Source organism: Strix aluco, chromosome 3, assembly GCF_031877795.1.
Source record: "Strix aluco isolate bStrAlu1 chromosome 3, bStrAlu1.hap1, whole genome shotgun sequence".
In the NCBI taxonomy this organism is placed as follows: Eukaryota; Metazoa; Chordata; class Aves; order Strigiformes; family Strigidae; genus Strix; species Strix aluco.
Window position 1 is genome coordinate 49,931,956 of NC_133933.1, and position 24,745 is coordinate 49,956,700.

At 44.0% G+C, this 24,745-nt stretch overlaps 2 protein-coding genes and 1 long non-coding RNA gene across 4 annotated transcripts; 2 read left to right on the forward strand and 1 right to left on the reverse strand.

Moving 5' to 3' along the window:
* The first annotated feature begins 5 nt into the window (after nt 1–5).
* On the forward strand, nt 6–2,437 carry LOC141920908 (uncharacterized). Of its 2 annotated transcripts, none has more exons than XR_012622494.1 (2): nt 6–1,216; nt 1,570–2,437. It is a non-coding gene; the product is annotated as an uncharacterized LOC141920908 (long non-coding RNA). The 2 variants fall into 2 exon arrangements; XR_012622495.1 differs by having other exon boundaries at nt 6–1,199.
* A 7,223-nt stretch (nt 2,438–9,660) lies between these two features.
* SPRTN (SprT-like N-terminal domain) lies at nt 9,661–17,660 on the reverse strand. The gene is made up of 5 exons (XM_074818482.1): nt 17,296–17,660; nt 15,931–16,030; nt 14,985–15,113; nt 13,956–14,223; nt 9,661–13,679 (listed from the first exon to the last, which is right to left on the reverse strand). Exons 1-5 carry the CDS (start codon nt 17,562–17,564, stop codon nt 12,943–12,945), a joined length of 1,503 nt encoding a protein of 500 aa, XP_074674583.1. The 5' UTR covers nt 17,565–17,660; the 3' UTR covers nt 9,661–12,942.
* A 289-nt stretch (nt 17,661–17,949) lies between these two features.
* On the forward strand, nt 17,950–23,930 carry EXOC8 (exocyst complex component 8). Its single transcript, XM_074818484.1, has 2 exons — nt 17,950–19,504; nt 20,161–23,930. The coding sequence occupies exons 1-2, from the start codon at nt 17,987–17,989 to the stop codon at nt 20,767–20,769; spliced, it is 2,127 nt and encodes a 708-aa protein (XP_074674585.1). The 5' UTR covers nt 17,950–17,986; the 3' UTR covers nt 20,770–23,930.
* Nucleotides 23,931–24,745: the final 815 nt, after the last annotated feature.

Below are 24,745 nucleotides of genomic sequence, written 5' to 3' on the forward strand. Positions count from 1 at the left end.
GTGGTTATTTGTAATCTTTGTAACTTCTAAAACTACTCCGTAGAAACTGCCCCCGATAAAGGGGGCATGTGGATTTTTGGTGGTTTTGTGGGGAGTATTTTGGTTTGTTGTGATTTTTGAGAGTTGGGGTTTTGGGGTTTTGTGTTTTGGGTTTCTTTTGGTTTGTTTTGTTTGGGTTTGTTTTTTTTTTTTTTTAAATCAGAGCTATTTCTGCTCTGGAGAAGGATCTGGTTTGGTTTTGGTTTGGGTTTTTTTTTGCTTTTTACACTGCCTGCAGCTACCTGGGTGTGATGATAATTTTCCTGATGATTTTCTCCCTCAAAAACAGCACCAAGTTTAGGCTGGCTGAAGAGTGATGATGGACATAGAGGCAGCTCTGTTTTTTTTTACCACTTTCTGACAGGTACATGAGATGCAAAATGAAAGTCCTCTTCAAACAGGATTTATAAGGTTTCATGGGAGCTCTTCAGTTTTACATGGCTCCCAGTGAATTATGAGCCCTTTGAAGATGGCAGAAGAATGGTGGAGTCTACAGATGCCAGCCCATACGATGCCACACAGTTTCCCTAAGCTTTTTGATGAGCTTTGTAATGACTGTACAGTAACCAAGGAAACATCTGGCTGGCTGTGCTTGTGCTGTTGCTCTGACTCTTGTGAAGCCCCCTTGTGTGTGCTTGTCTGTCTTGTGCTGGTTCAGTAAGAGTTACCTGGATCTCCCGATGAGTCTGCCAGCCTTAGTGCACCTTTCATCACACTTGGTTACTTCTTGCTGATGGTTCTTGCCCATGTGTTAGATTGAAACCTAAGTGCAGCGCAGCACTGAGCTGATCCCAAAGTGCTTTGAGGCTTTTTTCATGCTTCAGTGCTGTATAACTTCTTACATGTTCTCTTGAAATGGCCTCTTTCCCATTTTTGTTTTACACTGAACAAGGAAGAAGCCTTTCTAGTGCTTGCAACCATCCTATGTAGACGTGATTTTTTTTTTTTTTTTAATTATCACATTGTTGAGCACAGTGTGCAGGAGGATTGTTTTCCATAGTAAAGTCAAACACTGCATCAGCGAAAGATGAAGTCTCTCTTGGGCGTTTCTCGAAAGATGCTTTCAAATCTGAGAGGAGGCTAGCTGACAGCCTGTACCTTATGTGAAACATCTGGCTGTGCTGACCACTTTAAGGTCAGGAGTGAAAAGATCACATCTTGTAAGTCATACTTACTGGTAAGTATAATCAGACTGGAAAGTACTATTTTTTGTGCTTGCTGAATGCTTTGAAGAGGAAGGGAGAGTGCCAAGTGACAATAGCAAACTCAGTCTCAGAAGTGTAGCGTGTGTACCTTGCCTGCAGGCAGGCATGCAGATACAGAGATAGCTGCATGCACTCGCAAACACATAGTGGGAATTTATGAGTATTGAGAAGCAAAGACTTTGAAGAAATTCATGGGACTTAACTGGATTTAGATCTCATCTGCTTTTGGAGGGTGGGGGGAGGGTGGGTATGGATCTGCAGTAACTTGGGTCTCCCATTGTCAGCTTTCATATAAAATACTCAGCTTTTTTTTTTTTTTTTGCAGATGTAAATCTTGAATGTAAGTAGTTACTGCAAACGTATTGAAGTCTGTGCTGTTACACTGCTGCAGGAGCTGTGTTCACTCCAGAACATCTGCTGAATCTGAGTTGCTTGACCGTGTCTGGTAGGAGTGGATAGCAGCTGACAGGAGTGGGTTGAAGGTCCTCTGTCCTACCAGACAAAACCAGTTCCAGAGAATTTGCTTTGTTGACACTTGCTACCGCTTACTCAGTTCCATCCAGCTTTTCCCCATAGCTTTGAAGTTGAGTGAATATACAGCACATTTATCCCCTTCCTGGAATAAGAAGAAAAAATGTGTCCCATAGCTCCCAAATGGATGAGCCAGGTACTAAGAGCTGACTAAAAGTGGAAGGGGCAGATGAGGTGCAAATCACCAACCCATTGGCGATAGACTCAAGTCCTTGGCAGGACAGGGAGGAAGGAATGAGTTAAATAGAAATGGTGAAGCAGGATGGGAAAAGACTGATGCATGAGACCAAGATTAAAACACGTGTGTGTGGCAAGTATGAGGAATATCGGACATGCCAAGTAAAACTATGCTATAGGTGGTAGCTTTGGGGAGGAACATGAAGTGTGAGGAGAAAGCCTACACAGTGTGTGTGCCTCAGGAAAGACAGTTGTTGATGCATCCCATCCATCCTTCCTCTTCATGGAGGTGTGTTGCAAAATAGCATGTTCTTGTCTCTGAAGATGAGAGGTTTGTAACTTTTTGCTTGAACTAGGAGCTGGTTTCCCTGGTTGTCTTCCAAGTTGTAAACTGTTGGACTTTGGGGATTTTTGGGGGGATTTTTTTTGTTGGATTTTGGGGATTAAATGTGCAGCTCAGGATTAAACTTCTATTGGTAATAGTTCATGGGTTTTTCTGGAGAATTTACTGTAACTACCTTGTATATAATGTGGTGATAAATGCTGGAAAAGATGACCAGTTCATTTACCCTATAAGCCCAGTACCAGCATCTTCACATGACTCAAAATTTGCAGGGAATGCCTCACATCTGAGCACAGATGGACTAACAGCTTGCCAGCATCACACACAGCTGACTCACTGCTTCAGGGCAGTGTTTAAACTGGAAACCCATTATTTCTTTCAAATGCTGTTGGAGATGGGAAATAAAATTTCATCACTGAATATTCAGCATGTGGAGCCAGTGCTCCTTGTGGGTCTGTCTGTGTGTCAGTGTGGTTTGCCAGGGTGGAACCCGTTCCTGTCCTGAGCTCGTTTCAAGGGCTTGTGTGCTTCAATTTTGGTTTTGCTCTTAAATAAAATATGAATCCAGAATTACTAAAATGCAGAGATTTGACTCCTTTCACATAGAATGCCTAATACCTGAATATTGCATTGGGTTGTGAGCTGGTCTTTCGTTACCTAAAGAAAGCGTCAAACAAAAAACCAAGCAAAAAAATGATCAGAACTATCTTAAGGCAAGTCACTTGCTTAGGTTGTAAGTGGATCTTGCTTACACTACTGTATGTAACCAAGCTTTATAAAACTGCTACTAAAAATTGCATTATAGCAGAGGGCATGGTGGCAGCTCTAAGAAACATAAGGAAACTAGAATTTTGGAGCTTGATTAATTGCTGTGGCAATCCTGGGAAGTTTTTCCAAACAGTGAAGACGGGTGTCAAAAAAACCCAACAAACCACTAGCCAGCAACAAACTAAACGCTACCACCCCTAAACCTGAAAATCTTGGCTGTTGGTAAGTGCTGTACCTTGGGTTACTGGAACTGAAAGATATTTCAGAACTGTTTTTATTTGAGCACTTGGCAACATCTTTGGACATCAAGGAATAAATATTCCTCCAAGGAAAATATGATTGTGGACACCACTAACGTTTGCAAAGGGAACCAGGGCCATGGGTGATAACAGAATCTGTTTTCTGAGATTAGAGTCCAGCTGATGGTGTTCCTGATAGCAAAGAGCAAGGTTTGAGCTGTCAGATTGGGCATATTTATTTTGCCTTCACTTCCTCTTCCCCAGCTGCAACATAATAGTAAGTAATGTGGTGCTGGGCACATGTCCTGCACAGTCCTATTTTAATGAACAAGCGAAAACTGCAGTAAGTTAACTCTTCAGTCCTAAATTTTTGTTATGGGTAGAACTCTTTAATGGCATGTAGGTAGCAATTTTTAAACTACTTTGATTACTTTTCTTTCTCCCCACCTGCACTGTGAGAACACTCTAGCTTTAAAAAAACCTTGTTCAATACCGCACAAGTAGGAAACAACTGTGTGTAGTTAAGAGCTGCTGCAGCTTCGTAACCATGCGCTGCAATGACATAACCAAGGAGGGCATGTATTTTACGGTAAAAACCAGGCTTGTTCAAATCCAGGAAATCAGGCCGAGTGCGGGGAGGGGGGGCGCGGTCCTGGCGCCCGACCTGTGGCCGTCACCGGGGGTGCAGAAACCCTGAGGGAACCCGCTGCCGGGGACAGCTCGGGGCAGGAGCCGGGGCCGGGATCCCCCTGGTGTCCCAACCGCGACAGGCCCGCCCCCTCGGAGCAGAAAAACGTGTTCTCGGGGTCCTAGAGGGGACAAAGAGACCAGTCGCTCAATTTTAGGTGGAGGATGTGCTGCACAAGCAAAAGTTATTTCAGCTTGTAGCAATCAGAGGATGCGTATTTTGGTTGGGAGGCTTTTTTGTTGTCAATTACGATGGTGTAAGCGCTTGTTTAGATACTCACGAGGCAGCTTTATCTACCACTAAACATCCACTGGTGCAGGGATGGAGGAGTAGGGAAGCAGGAGGTGGTTGGTTACACCTCTGGCGCTGACAGTAGGTTTATAAATTTGCTCCAGTTTCCTCAGGTGAGAGTGTAGGGAGAGCAGCAGCTCCGCTTCCTCCCTCCCTGGCACACTCCCTTGCCACTTCTGCTCCTGCACATATGTGGGGGCCTCCCCTGCCCCTTGCTAACCCAGCGCTTTTGCACCCTTCCAGGCTGCATTAGCTCCCCAAGTGTTGTGCTGTCAGCCAAGCTGCAGGCTTTTGTGCTACACCCCTTGTGTGGGTGTTGGATTAAATTATGAAATTCTTGGCTGAGGAGAATATATGGGCTGGCAAGATGAAGGCTGGCAGTAGCCTGGTGCCTGCCTTTCCAGGTGGTAAGGTGCTACTTAAGCCCTTGGCTGAGAGTTGCAAAAAAATGCCTGGAGAGGAGCAGCTACCAAGTTATGGCCAGCAGCATAGCCTCTTGCTACATGCCTTGAGTTGGTGCTGCTTGACAAAAGCTCAGTGTGGCAAGCTGCTGAGCATCTCAAGGAAGCAAACTACTCTTGAATTGCTGAGGGTGCTCCTCCTTTTTTGGCAGAGGTGGTGGCATTATACATGACAAAGCTGAACTGTGGCAGTTCATGGGACATACCCTTCAGCTGGCACTGAATTCAGTGTATCTAACCATGCTCTCATCACCCAGGAGCAGTTTTACACCAAGCTGGGGTAGTCTTTCTCTTGAAGAAAGGAAAAGGAGAGACACAAGGAGACTGGAAAGTGGTGCTGGATTCACAAACAGGACATCTACTTGTCAATCTCCTGAAAACTGTATCACTGTGATACAAATGCACCCGCACATGTAAAAATACACTTGGGGCTGGGATCAAACTCAAAGCTGAGTAAGGATGCTTGCCCAACAGCAGAGACCTCTACTCCCTCACCTCTTCCTGTAGAAGTTAAGGCAGCATTTCCCTCAGTACCTGCTGCAGTGTGGGCATAGACTGACCGTGACCATATGTGTGGTTTAGTGCCTGTGCTGCTAAGGGTGCAAAGCGTTGATTTCATGTGGGAGCACTCCACTGCAGAGGAGTCTTGACATAAGGTAACATTTCTGGAGCCTGTAAAGGGTTTAAGAGGAAGGCTGCATTAAAGCAACTTCTCAGTGTTCTCTAAACTTGATGTGTCCTCACTCCTTCAGGGGATGCTTATGTCCATAACGCCTTGCAAACAGCTCTGAAGTTATGGTGTTGCTTGGGCTGTGTGACTGCTTTGACAAAACTGCATTTCAAGACCCTAGTGTCAGCCCAAATGTTAGCAGTAAGAACTCTTGGGTGGTGTCCTCTTAACTCTGCCAAACTGCCTGGGAAATGTTGCCAGCTAGCTTGAGTAGTCTTTTAGGGTTTTGCAGTGCCTGAAATACCTCCTATTTCCTGTCATCAGATGCTTTTCCTGCCTTCTAAATCTCTTATAGGTAGATTCAGAGTTCATTACATCTCAGCCATACTCATGCCATCTGCAGCGCTCATAATCCATCCCCCCCCACCCCATTCCCACCAGCATGGCTTGGCAAGGAAGCAGCAATTAAAACCTGCCTTTCCAGGGCAGGGCCTGGGGCAGTGACCCAGCTCCCTGCTCCTCCACCCAGCTTGGCTCCCCAGTCTCTGATGCATGGTGTGGGGGACTTATCCCTCATGGACATGGTCTGGGTAGAGCTGCCTGTGCCAAACCTTGCAGGGAGAGGAAGAAGCATGCACCTAGAAATAAACTGATGGTTAGAGCTGGTGTGAGCACTCCTGGGCTGTGCCAACGCAAGGGCAAGCAGGTGGATCTTAACTGTCTTCAGCTGTAATTTGACTGTCCTGAAATGGGGTTGTTAGGCAGAAATCCTAAGGTGAGGTGGGGAGGGGTTCCTGGAGATGGTCTGGTCCAGCTCCCCTGCCCTTGAGCAGGGTCACCCAGAGCTGACTGCCCAGGACCGTGTCCCAGTTGGGGTCGGAGTATCTTCAAGGATGGAGACTCCATGACCTCTCCAAGCAACCTGTTCCCATGTTCAACCACCATCACTGTAATAAAGTTGTTTTTTATGTTTAAATTAAATTTCCTATATAGGTACTGCTAAAAGCAAATAAAAAAATAACCCAAATAATTCTTAGCAGCATATCCTGCAGAAAACAGTAGATTTAAGACTGAAGTCCCTTACCCACAGCTTTCCATACTCCACCTGGTAGAGGTGCCATCCTTGAAGCCCCAGGGGTGTTTTATCCTCAGGATGACTCTTCCCCCTGGATGTGTTTGTTTGCCATCTGCCAGAACAGCCTAGTCTTTGTACCGTATCCTTCCACTGCAGCATTATCTAGAGCAGCCCATGCCAAGTTGTGTGGTCCTGTCACACACCAGGGAGTTTGTCTCGCTGTTGGTTGAAAAACAGCTAGCGTAAGATGTGCTGTGCACTATAAATAGCAGAGCCCCTAAGAGTCTTTGGAGTAATGCCTGTAAAATAGCAAGTGCGTGCTGGGTTACACATTAAACAGGCCAAGACCATTGGACCTGGTACACTGCGCTCGAAATGAAGGGGCATTTGAATTGGTAAAAAAACCCTGCTATTTCTTGCTCCTGAGAAGTGCTGCCCTTGAGTTGGCACAAAATGGCCAGTGCTTCCCCAAGCCACATGTCGGTGCTGTGGGCAGGCTGCATCCCACCATGCACTGGCTGCAGGCAAGGGCTGCTGAGGCTGTGCCAGCATCTGCAGGTGGGCACCCTCTGAGCAAGTGATTTGCACAGCTTTTTTGCATCATGCCTCTCTTAAAACACAACCCACACCTTTCTGGTGAATCAAAAACCACTTACAAACAGGTGCCAGCACACCCACCAAACAGATCCTTCTGGGAAGAAAGCAGGTAATTACTGAGATGCTTCTGGCAGTGGGAAGGCAAAGGCAGGGGAGCAAAGCAGTGAGGAGGAAGTGGAGTAAGAGCGGAGAGTCCCTATGGCTGTTCCTCCCATCAGTAAGTTGCTGAATGAAGCTACTAGAAGAATTAAAAACCCCAACTAAACCATATTGCTATAGCTAAGATACTGTACCAGGACTTCACTGAGCTCTAGTCCAGATCTTACCCCAGGGCTTCCATGAGTCTAGCAACAGATCTCTGAAGAGAAGGTACTTGCAGTGAACACAGAAATTATGGTCCAGAGGTTGATGTCATTTAAAGAAAATTATTTACTGCTCCTAAATTAAGCAGTGGGGGAGCCAAATATTTGGCTTGTTACTTTTTGCTCCTTCAAACGTTCTTTGTTATGCAGTCTAAGAAATGTGAGGTCTAAGACTTATTAGGACAAAAAAGCAGATGAAGTGATGTGAACGACAGGGGATGGATGGGACAGAGACTGGGTGAGCTATTCAGGCCAAGCTACTGCACCTTCTTAGAAACTTAATCTAGTCTTAAAGGAGCCTGGCCTGGCAGAAGCTAAAAGGGAACAGAGGGATTAAGGCCATGGCCATCTTCCTTTTTTAGCTTTTACACCTATAGTACACTACCCTTCCCTTGGCCTGTCACACCCTTCCATCTCCCTGGCTTAGCTGAGCCCCAGGAGTTAAGTTTTGTGTTTTATAAACCCCTCTGACTTTGTATAACTCCATCCTGCCTCTCTTGAGTTTGGTAGATGCCAAATGGTGACAGAAAAATAGATTTTTCACTGCAATGGATGAAAGCAGTGTGGTGTATGTAGACCACAGAAGAATGCCTTTTGGGTTATTCACTGAGTCCTGAACTAGAAAAAGGAGCTACTGTCTTATCTTACAAGTCCCTCTTGCAGCAAAGCTAAAAGAAACACTCACAGAAAACCCAGTTAGTTGTAAATTACTTCTCACCTCTCACCTAGTTGCAGATCTCCCCCCACCTCCATTCCTCCTCCGTTAACTTGTTCGTGGTCCAGTCAGGGTTCCTGCTGATCCATCCTCAGCCTGGAGTGCAGGCGTCGGTGAAATAGGAGTCTGCTAGTTCTGTACTTTCTGTTCTTTCCCTGTACCGGTTAGAGAGGAAGAAGGAAGTATTCCTTAAGTGCAAGGAGTGCCACCTAATGGCCTGTTGGAGAATCCCAAAGCTCCACACAGCCTGCCGTCTTTGTATTTTTTTTCCATACACACGAGTAATAGGAAAACACAGAGTATATTTTCACACACATACTGAAATGCAACTCTTTCATGGCCTGTCTACCCATAAACTATGCTTTAAGGGTAACTGAATGTAGAATGTTTGCATTCATATGCAAACAATTGTTTCTTTAAGCTCAAGACTTCAAAACAGCTGTAATAATCCAGATGCAAGTAAGAACTTGGGTATTTTAGTCCGGAGTGTAAAATTCACCAATGCTGGCTAGCAGGTAAAAAGCAGCTGCTGGAGAGCAGCTGTTTGACTGCTGTCATTACTGTGTCAGGAAGCAACAATCATATATGCTCATAGGGGAATGTAGGTCAGATGTAACCTCAGGAGGTCACCCAGTCCAACCTTTTCATGGCCTTTCAATTTAAGGTGGCAAAATGCAACAGCTGATGCATGGACACTGTGTCCAAGGATGAGCAGATCCAGCAGGGACGAAGGAAACACCTGCGGTGGCAGTTTCCTATCACCCTCCAGCCAGAGACCTCTGCATCATCCCCTCATCCCCACAAATTTCTCCAACCACTTTAGAAGAGATATCCATCTCTCTTTCTCAGAAACTCACCATTTCTTCTTTCTTGCTGTTACCCTTCCATACAGGGTAACTTGCTTTACTTGAAGGACGTGTAGTGATGCTGTGTGCATGGAAAATATAACAGAATGGAGGAGCTCCAGAAGAACACATGAGGAAGAAGAAAATCCTTACAAGCAGTTTATTCTATAGCACATCCTGCTGCTGCAGCAGCAAGAGAAGCTTTAAGTTCAAATAGCTACTTTGCACTTCAGGAATTATTCACTAGTTGTCCAGTCACAACCAAGTCCTCTCTAGCCTTCGATTCTGTAAAATATTACTACCTGGTATCCTTCATTACTAACACTGGTCCAGAGGCAGGTGGCACAGCCTGTTCTAAATGAACAACATCTAGCTCTCTTGAAAAACATTCCTAGAAAGGAGGCGCAGGTAACTAATTCCTACGCAGTTTGTGCAGCAGCACCTGCCCTGCCCGAGAAGCGTACTTCCACCTGGACATAAATAGCCTGTTCATCAGCTTATGCACAGGCATTAGGGTTGAACCTGCTGTAAGAATACACTTCCCATACAACCCAGATATCACAAGTGAAAACAAATAGTGGTTGGACTACCAGAGACAGTAACATATAGAGGAATGCACATTATCACTTTTAAAACATGTCACAAAGCAGACTATTTCTATTACATATTTTCTTGCAAGACATTAATTTTTATTAGTTCGAAGAAAACTTCTCACTCATTCACCAGAACTCATCAAGTATTCCTAGATAAAATTTCCATAAAGTAAAAAATACTTGAAAATATTTGACCTTCAAGATTTCTTGCCTGATAACCAGTTTCAGGGCAACTTAAGAGCAGCCTCTTAATTATAATAATGAAATAGTTAAGTAACACCCACTTTGGTGGTTGAACCTCTAGAAACGTTCCAAACAATTCCAGTAGATCACCACAGAATGAGATTGCTTTTGCCTTTAGTTTGCAGAACCATTTGTTGACAAATAGCATGCACATGTTTGACCTCTCTCATACCTGATTTGTCTCAGAAATCAAATATATTAATTGTTTCTCAGATTTCCAGGCAGGCCATTCATTTTGCAGTTCAGTGAAGCATGTTTGTTCAAGATTCACTACTAGTTTGTGTTGTTATAGACAGTACCTAAACTCACTCAGAACAAAGTCAACTGATAGAGAAGATGAAATTTCTCACCTTAGACCCAAATTTACCAGCATGTTTTAAAAACATACTGGTAGTCATTGTTATAATTGTGGGAAGGACACTGTATTAAAGAACAGAATCTTACAGAAACAGCATTCACAGTAACATACCCAAAAAAACAAGGCCATGACCTGTTAATAATAGCCTGCAATAGGTAGCAACTGCAAAGCCTATCCACCCAGCTCTTTGTCACCTTTATCTCTGTATAAGAGAGATCTGGGCATTGTAATACTTCATTGTAAAAACACACATGGGCAGAGGTGATATTTTTCCACAGCTGGTCCAGAATTGCTCAACTGTTTTGAAAACAGATCTATTTTAGGACATTTGTGTATTTGAGACAGGACTTTCCTATAGGATAAGTTCCTCCCCGCCCCAACAGGCTACACTATTCACTGAATTCTACAGGTCAATTCCCATATTTGTTTTCCATTTGTTGTTCAAATGAACACCCTTGACGTAAAAGACAACATTAGAAAAAAAATATCCATTTAACAGTACCCACATTCCTCCCTTCTCCTTTACTCTTATCAGTTGCAGTGGGAAAGACAAACCAGGAAACTGATGAGAACAATAGTAAGGGAAACATCTCTCAAAAAATGTCTCATGATGTGAGAGACCATTCATGATGTGAATCTAGCCCTCATCTTAAAAACACAATAGTACAAATACTTCTGAGTAGTACTGTCCTTGTAAATGTCAAGTTTCACCAGGAACACTGACAGATACTGCAGTTTTAAGAAAGGAAGCATGGAAAATTAACATGTCAAATCAAGTTTTAGAATCAGTACTTGTAGAATTTTCCACAGAAATGCAAAAGTGAAACTATACTAAAAATATGATGGAAAAGGCAGAGGTTGATGCAGTCGATATTCACCAACACCTGTTTTTACAGGGAAATTTAGGAAGGAAAGGTGTTAATACAGAAAGGATCTATTAAACCAGACTGTTATTAGATGTACAGGTGAGCTCACTGGTGAGTAACACAAGATGGCCACAACTGCCATGTGAAACCCAGACTTAATGAAAATTTAAAATCCAATACCAACTTATTCAGAATATGCAAGAACAATCTGATTCACATTAAACACCTGTTAGGATCAGTATTAAAAAAAAAAAAATCAATATTTTAAAAGCATTAAAGTATCATTTGCCAAGTTCCATTGCACACCAGTTCATTTCCCCATTTCAAAAGGGACCAGCAAGTAATTGATTATATAAAGGCAAACATGTGCATTCAAGGCTAATATAGCCATTTAAATTTGTAGCAACAATATATGAAACAGTGTAATTATTTTTTCTCTTTTTAAACAAAAATATTTATAATCAGTTTTACAAGTAAGAAATCAAGCTGTTAACTGTTTAACCAGTTAAATGCTTTCAGTGCAGCAAAAGAACTGTTAACATTTCAGAAAGTTTATACAGAAAACACATCTGCTCAGCATTCATAACTTTTCACAGCACAACGGTTTTAGTACTCAACTGACTGGCTTGTTGGATGCTAACCACCAAGCTGGCTGGCTTCCAGAAGAAGCAAAATACAGACTGTCAGCCTGTGTCAATTTAATGCCATTTTGACCTGTAAAGCACTGAAGTTTAACTGAAAAATCATGGAGGCTTTTATGACATGGGCAGGAACAGTCTTTACCAGTATTGCTACCAATATTCCTCACAACTTTTATTTACTAGTAGTGTCAGGATATGGGGGTCAGTTAATCGTGCGCATAAAACCTATATCCTAAAAAAAAAGTGATCTTTCAACAGAGTTTGTGCAAACCATCAGAAAAAGTGGGTGGAGAAGCTAGCTGGGATCCTGGACGAAAAGACACACAGAAGACTTAAGTTCGTTAGCTTCATTTGACCACTCCAACTTTTAAACAGCAGAGTTATTTTTAAATCCTTTTTGAAAACAAGCGCCTCAAAAATACTTTTTTTTTTTTTAATTGAGCCCTTAAGTGTAGGGCCTTCTCCTGATCTACAAAGTGTCTTGTGCCTGATTTTTTAGCACCTTCTTTGCCCTTCTGGTATTTCTCTTTTCCTGCTACAATCCACCCATTAACCATAAATGGATGCTTTGCTATGCTTTTGATGCCTATGCCTCTCCCACCTTTGACAAAAGACCACATCTGAGATTCTGACCCTCCTCTATCTTTTCAAAAGTGTCACAGATGAGAAGGACCACTTGAGAGTATAACTGTGGCTTATGGAAAAAATATACTGTTCAAAAAATACATGTCACAATTACATTGCCATCAACAGAATAATTCTGTAAATAAAATATTATAGGTGGTTAACTTTAAGAATGGCCAAAAACACTCGAAAAAATGCAGAGGGGTCTTAAGAACAAAAGATAAATTATCAGGATTTTAGAAGTTTTAATTTTAAAAACTGCCTTGAAAATACGTAGTTTGGCAAGCACCCACCTTCTCTTGTATCACCCACATTCACACCAGGAACATCCACCTATTATATATGTTTGTGCACCTATAAACACACAAACATCCACTTATTAGAACTTGAGCATTTGATCCTTTGGAAGACAAGCAGTAGCTAGCTTCTTAGTCAGCACTGATTGTGCAATTCCACAAAACTTGTTGTTCAGCGTGCTGACAGTAGTTTAAATTCCAGTTCAGAACAGGCACGGGGGAAGTAACCACAGCTAAGCAAACCCTGAGCAAAGTAGTTTTTAAGCAATGTTTTCAGCCCTGGTTTATCCTTCTGAGACAGCTTTCTGAAAGGTTTTATGCAAGACAAGAATCAAGGTGTTCATTTATTTTAGACTCCAAAACCTCAGTCTGGCAAACAGGACAACTGACTTTTTTATCCTGCCTTACAGCACTGCTGGAACTTGCAGAGGACACTACAGATTCAGCCTGGGTTTTCATAGGTGTGTTTATGCTTAAAGTGACATCAGGACTCCCTTTTTTAATGAAATAGTTTTCAAAGGCAGCTTTGTCTCCCATTTTTGGCCACTGCTGCAGTGTATTAGTACATTCTGAGCTTTTTTTCTCAGATGCAACCTGAGCTGCTGTTGTCCGCTCAACACAAATTTGTTTCGATGGCCTGTTATAAACTGGCATCACCCTCTTGCCATTTGCAGAACCTTGGTTTGATTTTCCTTCCCTAACATGAGCAGTTTTAACAGATGATCCACTAACATTCTTGTAAGCTTTTGTATTAGCAACAGATGGTTTAGGAAATTCATGCGTTGAAGCTAAGTTGATTTTCTCACTGGCATCATCAGTATCAACTGGAAAGAAGATGCCGCTACGGGGTGATTTTTCAAATTTTATCTCATTTTTAGGGATTGGTATTGTCCTTACTGCTGAACGATGCTGTGAAGCAGATGTTTCACCATTTCTAACACTGTTGCTGGAATTTATGCATTTTTCTGAGAGTTCACTGTCTCCTCCTCCAAGCCGATATCCCTTTCCACTAAAAGGCACCAGATCTTGAGTACCACGCATTTGTGTCTTGTCTGCAAAATGAAAAGAAAATAAGGAAAGCTAGGAACTTTTTCATATATTAATCATGGGTTTAGTATTTTATGTGCTTCACCTGAAAAATCTGCTGCTTGAAAATAGTGCAGCAAACTAAACCTCCTGCAAACAATTAAGTTGAGAAGGAGCCTGGGAATGCACAAATAAAATGGGCCCATCTAAACAAAGCTCATGTAGTGATTGATCTGTATTTGTTTGAGTATGGACCGTATGGACAAAAACAGTCTGAAAAAGAAAAAAATTATTTTGAATACCTTTGTTAGTTGATTCAGAATTTGGAAGTTTTGCTGGCTGAGTTTTCTCCTTGGATTTCTTAGAGAAGTTCTCTGGCTCCTTCACTTTTGTGAAGGTACCTCCACAAGTCTCTTGATGCTCAACCCACCAGAAGTCTCGTGCAGAGGGCGCTCTATTCATTGAACGTTTCACATATCCAAAGTAAGGTTTTCTATTTTGACAGGGGCCATTGCATCGCCACCAGTGCTGGTGGTACAAATCCACCTCATCATGAAAAGTATGACAGATCTAGGTTTAAAAACAAAAGAGCAGTCACTCAGAAAGTTTCTGATTTTATATCACTAGCTCTACAATATGTTTTTAAAAATAGATTACCATTTCATTCCTTCCATTACTGCTATGATTTTTACATTGCCAGTTAAAAGAGCTGAACCTGGATAAAATTTGATCAACATCTAGCTACCATTAAAACAAAGCTTTTTAAAAAAGACAGGATGGGTAGGAATATGACCTGGCTATATTCTTTGAACTGCAATGAAGTCACTTCAAAAATCTGTCTACAATTTCACCCTAAATGACATACTGTTTAGAATGCATTGTAAATGATACCAGTATTGTATCCTCCCTCCAACTATTATCTTAATTGATCTTATCAGGCACATTATTTTTAAATATCATCAACCCATTAGCCTCTACTGATAAAATCTTAACTAAAACAGACTGCCCTTTCCCAAATATTATTCTGAACATGGAGCTATTCTGTCTCTGGTATCATTAAACCGTTTCAAATTTAGAACAAAACTTTAAAGAAAAATACTTACAGAGAGTATACTTGAAAATTATATGACTAACAACTCATCACATCTTCCTCAACCTGTTCCCACCATCATTCCCAACAAAATAACTATGGAACTGGCATACACTTGGATGCAAATTTGTATTAGTACCAACTGGGGAGTGTCTAACAAGTATACTACTCATACCACACCAAGCATACTAAAAACCAAATCAGGAAAAAACTTCTGTTAAATTAAGTGGATTATGCTTACTGTGACATTGGCTCCAGTCAATCGATTAATGCGACGCATGTGTTTGCAGAACTCTGGTCCGTGAGATTCACGATCTTTGTCGTTATTAGTGACAAAAAGCAGGGCATGGATCATTTCATGCAACAGTGTCTGCAACAATGCAAATCATTAACTATTTACTGAAAAGCATTATACATAGTTTCAAAATTAAGCTCGAAGTATTTTACTCCCCTACATTTATCTTGGTATGGATCTTATCTTCACACATTCACATGTTCGGTCTGGGTCAGAAAAACATTATACTTAAACTACCCGTCAAATCAAATTACCTCTATTCCCATATCACCAAAACATGCTGGAGAATATTACTACAATAAGTGACATTTCAAAAAAAAAAGGAGAAATAATCCTCAAACTTAAGTCAGATCTTTAAAAGATCATCCCCCCTACAACCCAAAAAAGGAGACACTTGGGAGAAAGTTGAAACTACATCATTTCTGTTCATTAAGCAAATCTGAATGTTGAGCCAACTCAAAGCACCAGCCCCGACAGAGGCACAAGAAGCAAAACAAAGTTATGTTTACAGTTGCATCCTTATCTTCTGGTGTTGGATGGAAAGCACACTCAGAAAACGGCTGTAGTTTTATCTTTTAGCTGAAAAGGCTATGTTTGGTTTTAATATTAGAGGATAATTTAGAAGTAAAAAAGTTGGAGTTTTCTTCTTTATAAAGTCAGTATAATAAACAAGTGAATTTTGACTTCTACTCAGAGTTGCCCATTTGGAATCATAAAACCAAAAGACTACCATGATATTGCAACACAAATGTAAGACTAAAGCCACCACTATTTTACAATCTTTAAGTCACTGTATATAAGAATCCCACTATGAAATGTAAAATGTTTGTATGGAGTGTGGGTGGAGCCACAGTACATTTTATGTGTAGATTCATACGCAATCTTCAAATACCTCCACAAGATCCTTCCTTGGTCTTAACTTTAGGAGCGGCTCACTTAGACGAATGGAACACATTCCACCTCTTCCTTCATATCTACACACTCCAGCACAGCTGAAAGAGACAGAGAAAGAAAATACGAAAAGCTACTCGTTTCTACAGTAAGTGAAGAAAACTCAGAATTGGAGTTAAAACACCATCCCCTTCCAACACACTGTAGGTAACATGAAAAACCACTTTTAGAAGTTGAAAAACTCAACATCAGTAAGCAAAAAAAGAGACCACAAGTTCCTCAGAATAAGCTGTGACTGAACTAGAAAAAGTTAACTATAGTTTATTAGATCTCTTGCAGTCACTTAATTCAAAGCTAGCAATCCTGGAAAAAAAAAAATCACAATGTCCAGTTCCAAGCTAACCTGTTTAGAGGCAGAGGACTGTTTTCATTATAACTCCTGATAGAGCAATATACATAAAACAGAGGCTAGAGATTCACAGCAGCCAACACCGAATTAACTGCAGGTTGCTGCAATTTCACCCCTCACCCTCCTCCAACTTTTGATTCTTACTGAACCTTCATGTATCATCACTTCTGCGTGCTGAGCCAGCAGAAAACACATCTTTCTTTTTCTTGTTACTGAGTCAGTCGTCTACCAGTTCAGTATCCAAATATCTCCAAGTGTCTAAAGAGCATTGCAACCAGCAGACGACAAAAGGGGGCAGGATTCCCAACAGCCAGCAATTGCATCAGCTGGGCTGCTGCAGTACTGCAGCCTGCACTTCAAAGCCGCTTTTTTTAAAATCTCAAATTTCCTCTATATTCCCCTTCCTACTCTAAGTCTTTTAATATACCACTATCATTTCATATTTGCCTCTCTGCCACGCTGTAAAACTATCTTAAAAACTGAGAACAAGAAAAATGACAGCAATACAAGTATGTTCCTTTAAGTTTCAACATACACTGATTAAGACCAAGTTATTTATTCCACTTTAACATCCCTCCAGCTTTGCCTGCACCACGGGAAAAGCCATTTATGGCTGCCAAGGACGACAAATGAAGGACAAACCAGACAATAGCAGTGACCAACCCACGTCCTGGGGTACAAACTATGCTAGAAAAGCAGGACACTCAAGTATCTGGAAGAGAAGCTGTGGCACTAGTACATCAAGCCAGTTAGGAGTAGCATATAGCGACACATGGCAGTTCCCTCCCCCTGCCCGAGACCCACAGCTATACAATGAGCTGAGCTGCCGCTTATTTGATGGGTCACGGCCTCTCCCGACAGCCCTGACCAGCACCAGCACCCCAGCTGCTGCCCAACCCCCTCCCCGTGCCGGGCTGCCCTACCAGCCAGCCCGGCGCACCCCCCCCGACGGCGTACAGGGTCATGCGCGGGCTCCACGACACCTCGACGGCCGCCAGCCGCCCCCAGAAGAGCGTCTCGTTGAACTGCACGAAGAGACCGTGCACGTCGGGGCTGGGGTCCAGCAGCTCCCAGGCCTCATCCACCACCGACAGCGGGCGGAGGGGAGAGGGGCCGGGCGAGGCCTCAGGGCACGCTGCTGCTGCTGCTGCTGCCGCCGCCTCCTCCTTATCCTCCGCTTCCCACAGCTCCTGGAGCTGCAGCGCCAGCACGAAGTCCTCCTCCATCCCGCCCAGCGCCGCGGCCTGGCAGCCCCGGGAACCGTTGACGCACACGCACTACGCCGCAAGCAGCGCCGCGCGCCGCCCGCCGCCCGCCGCCCACCTCCCCTCCCACCACGCACGCGCCGAACAGCCTCTGCCGCTTTATCCCCCTCCGGCGCATGCGCGCGACATGAGCAGGGCGCGACTCCGCCCCCCCGCCCCGCCCCGCCCCGCCCCGCCCGAGGCCAGCGCTTCCCCTGCGCGGCGGCCTCGCGTCGCTCCGGGCCGTTGCTTTCCGGCGGGGCGCTCGCGCAGGCGCGCTCGGCGCGGCGATGCTGGCGCAGGCGGCGTACGTACCACTGTGCGCAGGCGCGGCGGCCGTCCCCCCGGCGGCGGCGGCGGCGGCGGCGGCGGCGGGCAGGCGGGCGCCGGGCAGCGGGGCGGCGATGGCGCTGTCGCTGGGGGAAGGCGGTGGGAGCCGACTGCGGCGGCAGCTGGAGTCGGGGGGCTTCGCGGCGGGGGAGTACGTGAAGCAGCTGTCGCAGCAGTCGGACGGGGACCGGGACCTGCAGGAGCACCGGCAGCGCATCCAGGCGCTGAGCGAGGAGACGGCCCAGAGCCTGAAGCGCAACGTCTACCAGAACTACCGGCAGTTCATCGAGACGGCGCGGGAGATCAGCTACCTGGAGAGCGAGATGTACCAGCTCAGCCACATCCTCACCGAGCAGAAGGGCATCATGGAGGCCGTCACCCAGGCCCTGCTCCTCCAGGCCGACCGCGACGACCCCGCCCTGGGCGCCCGCCGCGCCGCCGCCGCTGACCCCTTCCTGCCGCTGTCGGCCAAGGAGGCAGCGGCCAGCGAGGAGGGGCGGCAGCGTACGCTCACCACCCTCCTGGAGAAGGTGGAGGGCTGCCGCGACCTCCTGCCCGAGAGCCCCGGCAAGTACCTGGTCTACAACGGCGACCTGGTGGAGTACGATGCCGACCACATGGCGCAGATCCAGCGGGTCCACGCCTTCCTCATGAACGACTGCCTGCTCGTGGCCACCGCCCTGCCCAACCGCCGCGGCGCCTACCGCTACGATGCCCTCTACCCCCTCGACGGGCTGGCTGTGGTCAACGTCAAGGACAACCCGCCCATGAAGGACATGTTCAAGCTGCTCATGTTCCCCGAGAGCCGCATCTTCCAGGCTGAGAACGCCAAGATCAAGAAGGAGTGGCTGGAGGTGCTGGAGGAGACCAAGCGCAACCGGGCCCTCAGTGAGAAGCGACGCCTTGAGCAGGAGGCACTGCCCCGGCCTGCCCCGGCACCCCCTGAATCCACTAACCCCTTTGAGGAGGATGAGGAAGAGGAGGAAGAAGAGCCCTCTGCTGAGGAGGAGGTGGTTGACCTCTCACTCGAGTGGATCCAGGAGCTGCCTGAGGACTTGGATGTCTGCATCGCTCAGCGGGACTTTGAGGGGGCGGTGGACCTCTTGGATAAACTCAATGAGTACCTGGGGGACAAACCTGTGAGCCAGCCCGTGAAGGAGCTGCGGGCCAAGGTGGATGAGCGGGTCCGACAGCTTACAGACGTGCTGGTGTTTGAGCTGTCTCCAGACCGCTCGCTGCGGGGAGGGCCGCGGGCCACCCGCCGAGCCGTGTCCCAGCTCATTCGCTTGGGCCAGTCCACCAAGGCGTGCGAGCTCTTCCTGAAGAACCGAGCGGCCGCGGTGCAGACGGCCATCCGACAGCTGCGCATCGAGGGCGCTACGCTGCTCTACATCCACAAGCTCTGCCACGTCTTCTTCACCAGCCTTCTAGAGACGGCAAGAGAGTTTGAGACGGACTTCGCTGGCAACAATGGCTGCTACTCGGCCTTCGTTGTCTGGGCCCGCTCTTCCATGAGGATGTTTGTAGATGCCTTCAGCAAGCAAGTATTTGATAGTAAAGAGAGCTTGTCAACGGCGGCAGAGTGTGTCAAGGTAAGAGGGTCCAAAGAGGGTGGTGTGACTTGATAGCCGAAACAAAGGCTGCGAAGCTTGTAAATCCTGTCTAACCCCAGTTTAGTTGTTGGCTCTTGAGTGGTTCTCCGGAGAGGTTTCCTGCATTGACAGGTTAATATTTATTTGCGGCTGGTTTGGTTTTTTTCAGTTTAACAGAGGAGAGCGTTAAGATGAAAACACATGGCAAGAAAAACCCTGCCTTTACCAGAAATGCAAAATGTGTTTATTCTTAATTTGCCTTTAACCAGTAGGAGGTCCTAAAATTTGCATAAGCTACATCTGAATGATGAGTGTTTGAAGACTTTTTGTTTGTTTTCCAAGCCTGTCGTTGACTACATTTCCATCATTTTTTGCAAGACTAAGTTTCTCAGGTTATGGTTTCTTTCAGCTGCTAATAGAAAAAAAAAAGTGTGTGGGGAGGATTGTGATATAATTGTCCAGAGTATTTTTGACAGGCAGGGTTTATGTTTCAGTTATTGATTTCTCATTAATAAGGAACTTCTTAAAGCAGGAGAAATAAGTGAAGTATGACTAACGTTTCCCCGTTTTCTGAGAATGATAAATTGGTAAATATGTAAGATGTAAAGGGGGCCTGCACACTAGTAACACCCTTCACTTTCTCGTTGATACCCAAGGTAGCTAAAGAGCACTGCAAGCAGCTTAGCGAGATTGGGCTGGATCTCACCTTCATCATTCATGCTCTTCTGGTAAAGGATATCAAAGGTGCTTTACAGAGCTACAAGGATATCATCATCGAGGCCACCAAGCACCGCAACTCTGAGGAGATGTGGAGAAGGATGAACCTAATGACTCCAGAGGCGCTGGGGAAACTCAGGGAGGAGATGAGGAGCTGCGGGGTAGGCAATTTTGACCAATACACGGGTGATGACTGCTGGGTCAACCTTAGCTATACGGTAGTAGCTTTCACTAAGCAGACTATGGCCTTCTTGGAGGAAGCGTTAAAACTTTACTTCCCAGAGCTGCATATGGTTCTTTTGGAGAGTCTCGTGGAAATCATCCTGGTGGCTGTCCAGCATGTTGATTACAGTTTACGGTGTGAACAGGACCCTGAGAAGAAAGCGTTCATTAGGCAGAATGCATCCTTCCTGTATGAAACTGTCCTTCCTGTTGTGGAAAAAAGATTTGAGGAAGGAGTTGGAAAGCCAGCCAAGCAGTTACAGGATCTGAGAAATGCTTCAAGATTGATGCGTGTAAATCCAGAAAGTACCACCTCTGTGGTGTAAAGTGACGTAACTTCTTAGGAACAGAGTGTGAAAGTGCTTACTGAAAATGTTGTACATTGAATATATGAACTAAATGGGTTTTTTTGAGTCCCTGGAAAATGCAGACATCTAATTGCTGTGTTCCAGAAGCTGAAGACTTACAATCAAAGCCTGCAAGGATGCAACACTCTTCTCGGTGGATGGGGGGTAGGGGAGCAAGAAGTAAGGTTGAGGTCACATGTCCTTGGAGAGTATATGCTGTAAGAATGGCTTGTGTAGTGACTTGGGAAATACTATAATATACAATAGGGAAATACTATAATATACCATAACTAGGCTGTACTGTAGTGGGACTTTGTGTAGATATGTGAGGCCTCATCAGCACCACGGCAGCATCCCTTCCAAATGTTTGTGGAAGTCTTAAATATATGTACACTGTATGTCAGGAAAAGATCACTTCTCATCGTGTCACTGTAGGAATTCTTTTTTAAGGCAGTGTTCTGGTAGGAGGGGAAGTGCTGAAATACTCCCGGGGTGTGGTACTTGGTGAGGCATGTCGACCATCCAGATGTGACTCATCACTGAAGATAAACAACATGGATTTCACAGTCTGATTTGTTTGGTAGCAATGCAGACTCTTCAGTTTCTCCCCCATTCAAATTCTATTCATTCATTTCAGAGGCAGATCTAAATTTAAAAATGTTTTTTTGTATAGGTTTTTCTCTTTGGTTGAAGGGGCTGCTTCTATGTAATGAACTGTCATGTTGGCTTAAATTACAGCTTTCTGCAAACAAACCTTCTGCTGTTAGAAACTTTGTTCCCTTCAGAGAAGAAGTGAGAATAACTTTCTTGCCTTCCCCTTTGTGTTCCCCTTCCTTGTTTTCTCATGGACTTCACTGGGGTCAAGTCCATTTGGTGAACTATGCACTCTTGCTTGAGGTGCTGACATAAATTTGTTATGGGCCGTTACCTACTGGTAGAAACCATAGTGAAAAGGCATAAATCCTCTTGAGATGTGCAGGGCAGGGAGAGGGTCTGAAGGTACTCTTTCATTTGGAAGAAACAGAATGCTAGTTTTGCTGTACAGAAGCAGCACAGGATGAAGAGACTGGGTGTGAAGCTTTTTGTAAATGATGTGGTCTTCAAAATACACACTCTGTCTCTTGCAAATATTAGTATTGTTTCCTGTAGTACAGCAATAACCAAGAACAACTGTCTTTTTTTTTTTTTTTTTTTACAGAAGACACAAGGACTGTGTTTGGTTGGGAACTCTAATGTAGATGGGGGAAGTTTATGCAAATGCTTGTATGTTTGGATTGGATGGTGATGGCTATTGTTCAGTATTTGTCTCTGAAAATAAAATAAGCCAAGTCTTGTATAAAGGCTGGCTTTAGCAAGCTGTCAGCATCATCTTCTAAGCTGTGTAAACTTCTGCTTTAGTGCAGACTTTCTTAGTTATGAGAAAATCATGTTACAGCTAAGTAATCTTGTGTTAAGACTCTCAGTAAGTGTTCTTAACTGGAATGATTGAGTATCCTATTCCTCTTACACTTTCAAATGAAAGCTTTTGCAATTCCTATCATGGTAATGAATGTCTTGTGACTGCCTGAACAAACAAAAGATTGTTAGTAAAACATTCTGCATAACTGCTTATACTGGAGGTTCTTAATTTCTCCCTGTTTTCACAGTGCTAGTTCAATGCAGTGTTCACTTTAGTGGCTTGTTTTCCTTCTCTTGCTCTTTGGATGCCTTTTGAACTGCCAGATTTTGCAAAGCATCCTACTGTCTGCTCACTTGCTTTCCAGTGTTTGGGCCTTTTGCTAGAAAATCACAGAAAGAAATGTACAAAATGGTTTTAAAGGGTAACTCGGTGCTCTTAGCTAAAACTGATTGAAAACCACTGAAATAGCTATAGTTTTATTTTAAGGTACAGGGACACTGAGAGTTAGAACTTGCGTGAACATGTTATGTCCAAGAGAGAGCCACATAGGTGTTATTTCACTAGTGAACTATCTTTGATACCAGAACCTAGTGACGTATATTGAAGTAATATATTCTCTGTCATTGTTTAAAGTGGACAAAGGTGGCCTTACTTAATTTGAGAAGTATTTGCAAGTGGATAAATGAGAGCTCTCCATGATGACAGGTATTTTGGAGGAGAGGGAGAAGGGAGGGCTTTTTTTCTTTGAAGACAGGTATGTTTTATTGTTTTCTTTACAGCAGAAGAAAGCAGAATAAATACAGATGAGCCTTATGTAATTTATTTTTTCTGTGCAAGAGAAGGGTAAACTGTGGAACTTCAGCTCACGACTCTGATTATTGTGATGCTTGAGGATTTTGTGTAAGAAGATGAACTGTAGTTTTCCAACTCCCAGCTCTGGCATAAGATTGAATAGGAGGAGAGCCCTATTTGTGCTTCTATTGCAAGCTGGTGTGGCACACCTTATCCTCATCAGAGGGTGAAATGTAGAATGTAATTTTGCCATGTGCTCTGTTACGCCTTTGTCACTGCTCCCTTCACCGATCTATTTACAGCATGCACAGATTTTGTCTCTGCTGTCATCCATGGAGCAGTGGGCTTACATGGATGTTGGTTTTAATGGATCAGGGAATCTGGCCTTTCATTTGGGTGATCAAATATCATGTTCATGTGCCTGCCACAATTCAAACACGTGTGAATTTGTATAAACTGCTGTACGTAGCATTGATATTTTGTAACTTGTGAATCTATTTGAGTCATAATAAAAGAAAACCAATAACTTAAGGAAAATGGTGTGCAATTAAATTAAACATGCTTTGTATTTTAATTCAACTAACAGAAAAAGTCAACATATGCTGAGAGTCATGGTTTAATAAATTTCAGATTTGCAGATGGTAATTTGGAATGGCACTTTTCTTTTCCTGAGCTGTACACTTGTGGGATAGTGTTGTTCAAGTTGAGATTTGCAGTAACTACTGAGTAATACAATAGCAGTTTTGTTGGTTTGGGGAGGAACTAGTTGTATTTTTTTTGTTTTGAGACAATTGCATATGAAAACTGGTTTCCTTTAGCTATTATGACAAAATTGTGATGTGTAAAATGAAGATTTTTTTTTTAATTTGGATAAATTTATGTATTAGAATTTAATGCAATAACTTTTCTGAACAGTGAGGACCATGTATTAAAGCTTTTGGACATACAACGCTAGTGGTGTATTTCTGTTTTTATTACATCATCATCAGAAAGAGGATGTTGGTTCAAAGTTCAAGTCCACTAATAAATTTCCAGTGGAGTCAAAGAGCTTCAAGTCAGTCTTTTGTGAGGAAGATGTAAGGGGCAGCGAGGTGATGAAAGCCAAATTATGTCACTTTGGTGACATTCTTACAAAGACAGTGTGTGGCTTAACTAGGTGAAGTTGGAAGAGAATGTTTCTCAACGTTGTATCTGATTCAAATCAAGGAGAGGCTGTACTCTAGTCTAATGGGACTTTGTGTAGATATGTGAGGCCTCATGAGCACCACGGCAGCATCACGCTATAGGGTTTGCTACCTTCCAGAGGTTATTTTGTCACCAGAGTCCATTTGTACTGAACTTGAATGCTGAATATGCAGTACAGCCCATCTCCTCACTAGGTGGAGTTTTGTGCATTGAAACCTCCGTATGCCGTGGGCAGGCACAGGCATTATAGCTGTGCTGCTTTGCAGCATGACTTTAAGATGTGTTTGTAGCACATTGGGGAATGAAGACGCTGCACTGAACAGTTCAGGTGTTAGAGTCAACTCTTCTTCCTACCTTGGTAGAGTTCCTCTTCTGCATTTTCTAATTTTTGTACTGTTAGTTTCTTAATTCTTCATGTTTTCCTGCTGCGTTTCTGTATGATTGGCAGGCATCCTGCAGAGGATCTCAGCTTTCTACTTTTTCTAAAGGTATGTACCCACATACCTTTTGTTCTGCCTGAGAGACACTCTGCTAGGCTGCAAGCCCCTGCAGAGATGTGAAAAGTCGTTTGTCCCATGT

Bases quoted from the DNA above. Each gene is read 5' to 3' on its own strand.
- EXOC8 (XM_074818484.1), top strand. From the start codon at position 17,987: ATGGCGCTGTCGCTGGGGGAAGGCGGTGGGAGCCGACTGCGGCGGCAG. The intron at 19,505-20,160 runs GTAAGAGGGTCC...TTGATACCCAAG, and splicing joins CGGCGGCAGAGTGTGTCAAG to GTAGCTAAAGAGCACTGCAA.
- SPRTN (XM_074818482.1), bottom strand. From the start codon at position 17,564: ATGGAGGAGGACTTCGTGCTGGCGCTGCAGCTCCAGGAGCTGTGGGAA. The intron at 16,031-17,295 runs GTACGCCGTCGG...TGTCTCTTTCAG, and splicing joins TGGAGCCCGCGCATGACCCT to CTGTGCTGGAGTGTGTAGAT. The intron at 15,114-15,930 runs GTATTTGAAGAT...GCATTGTTGCAG, and splicing joins CAAGGAAGGATCTTGTGGAG to ACACTGTTGCATGAAATGAT.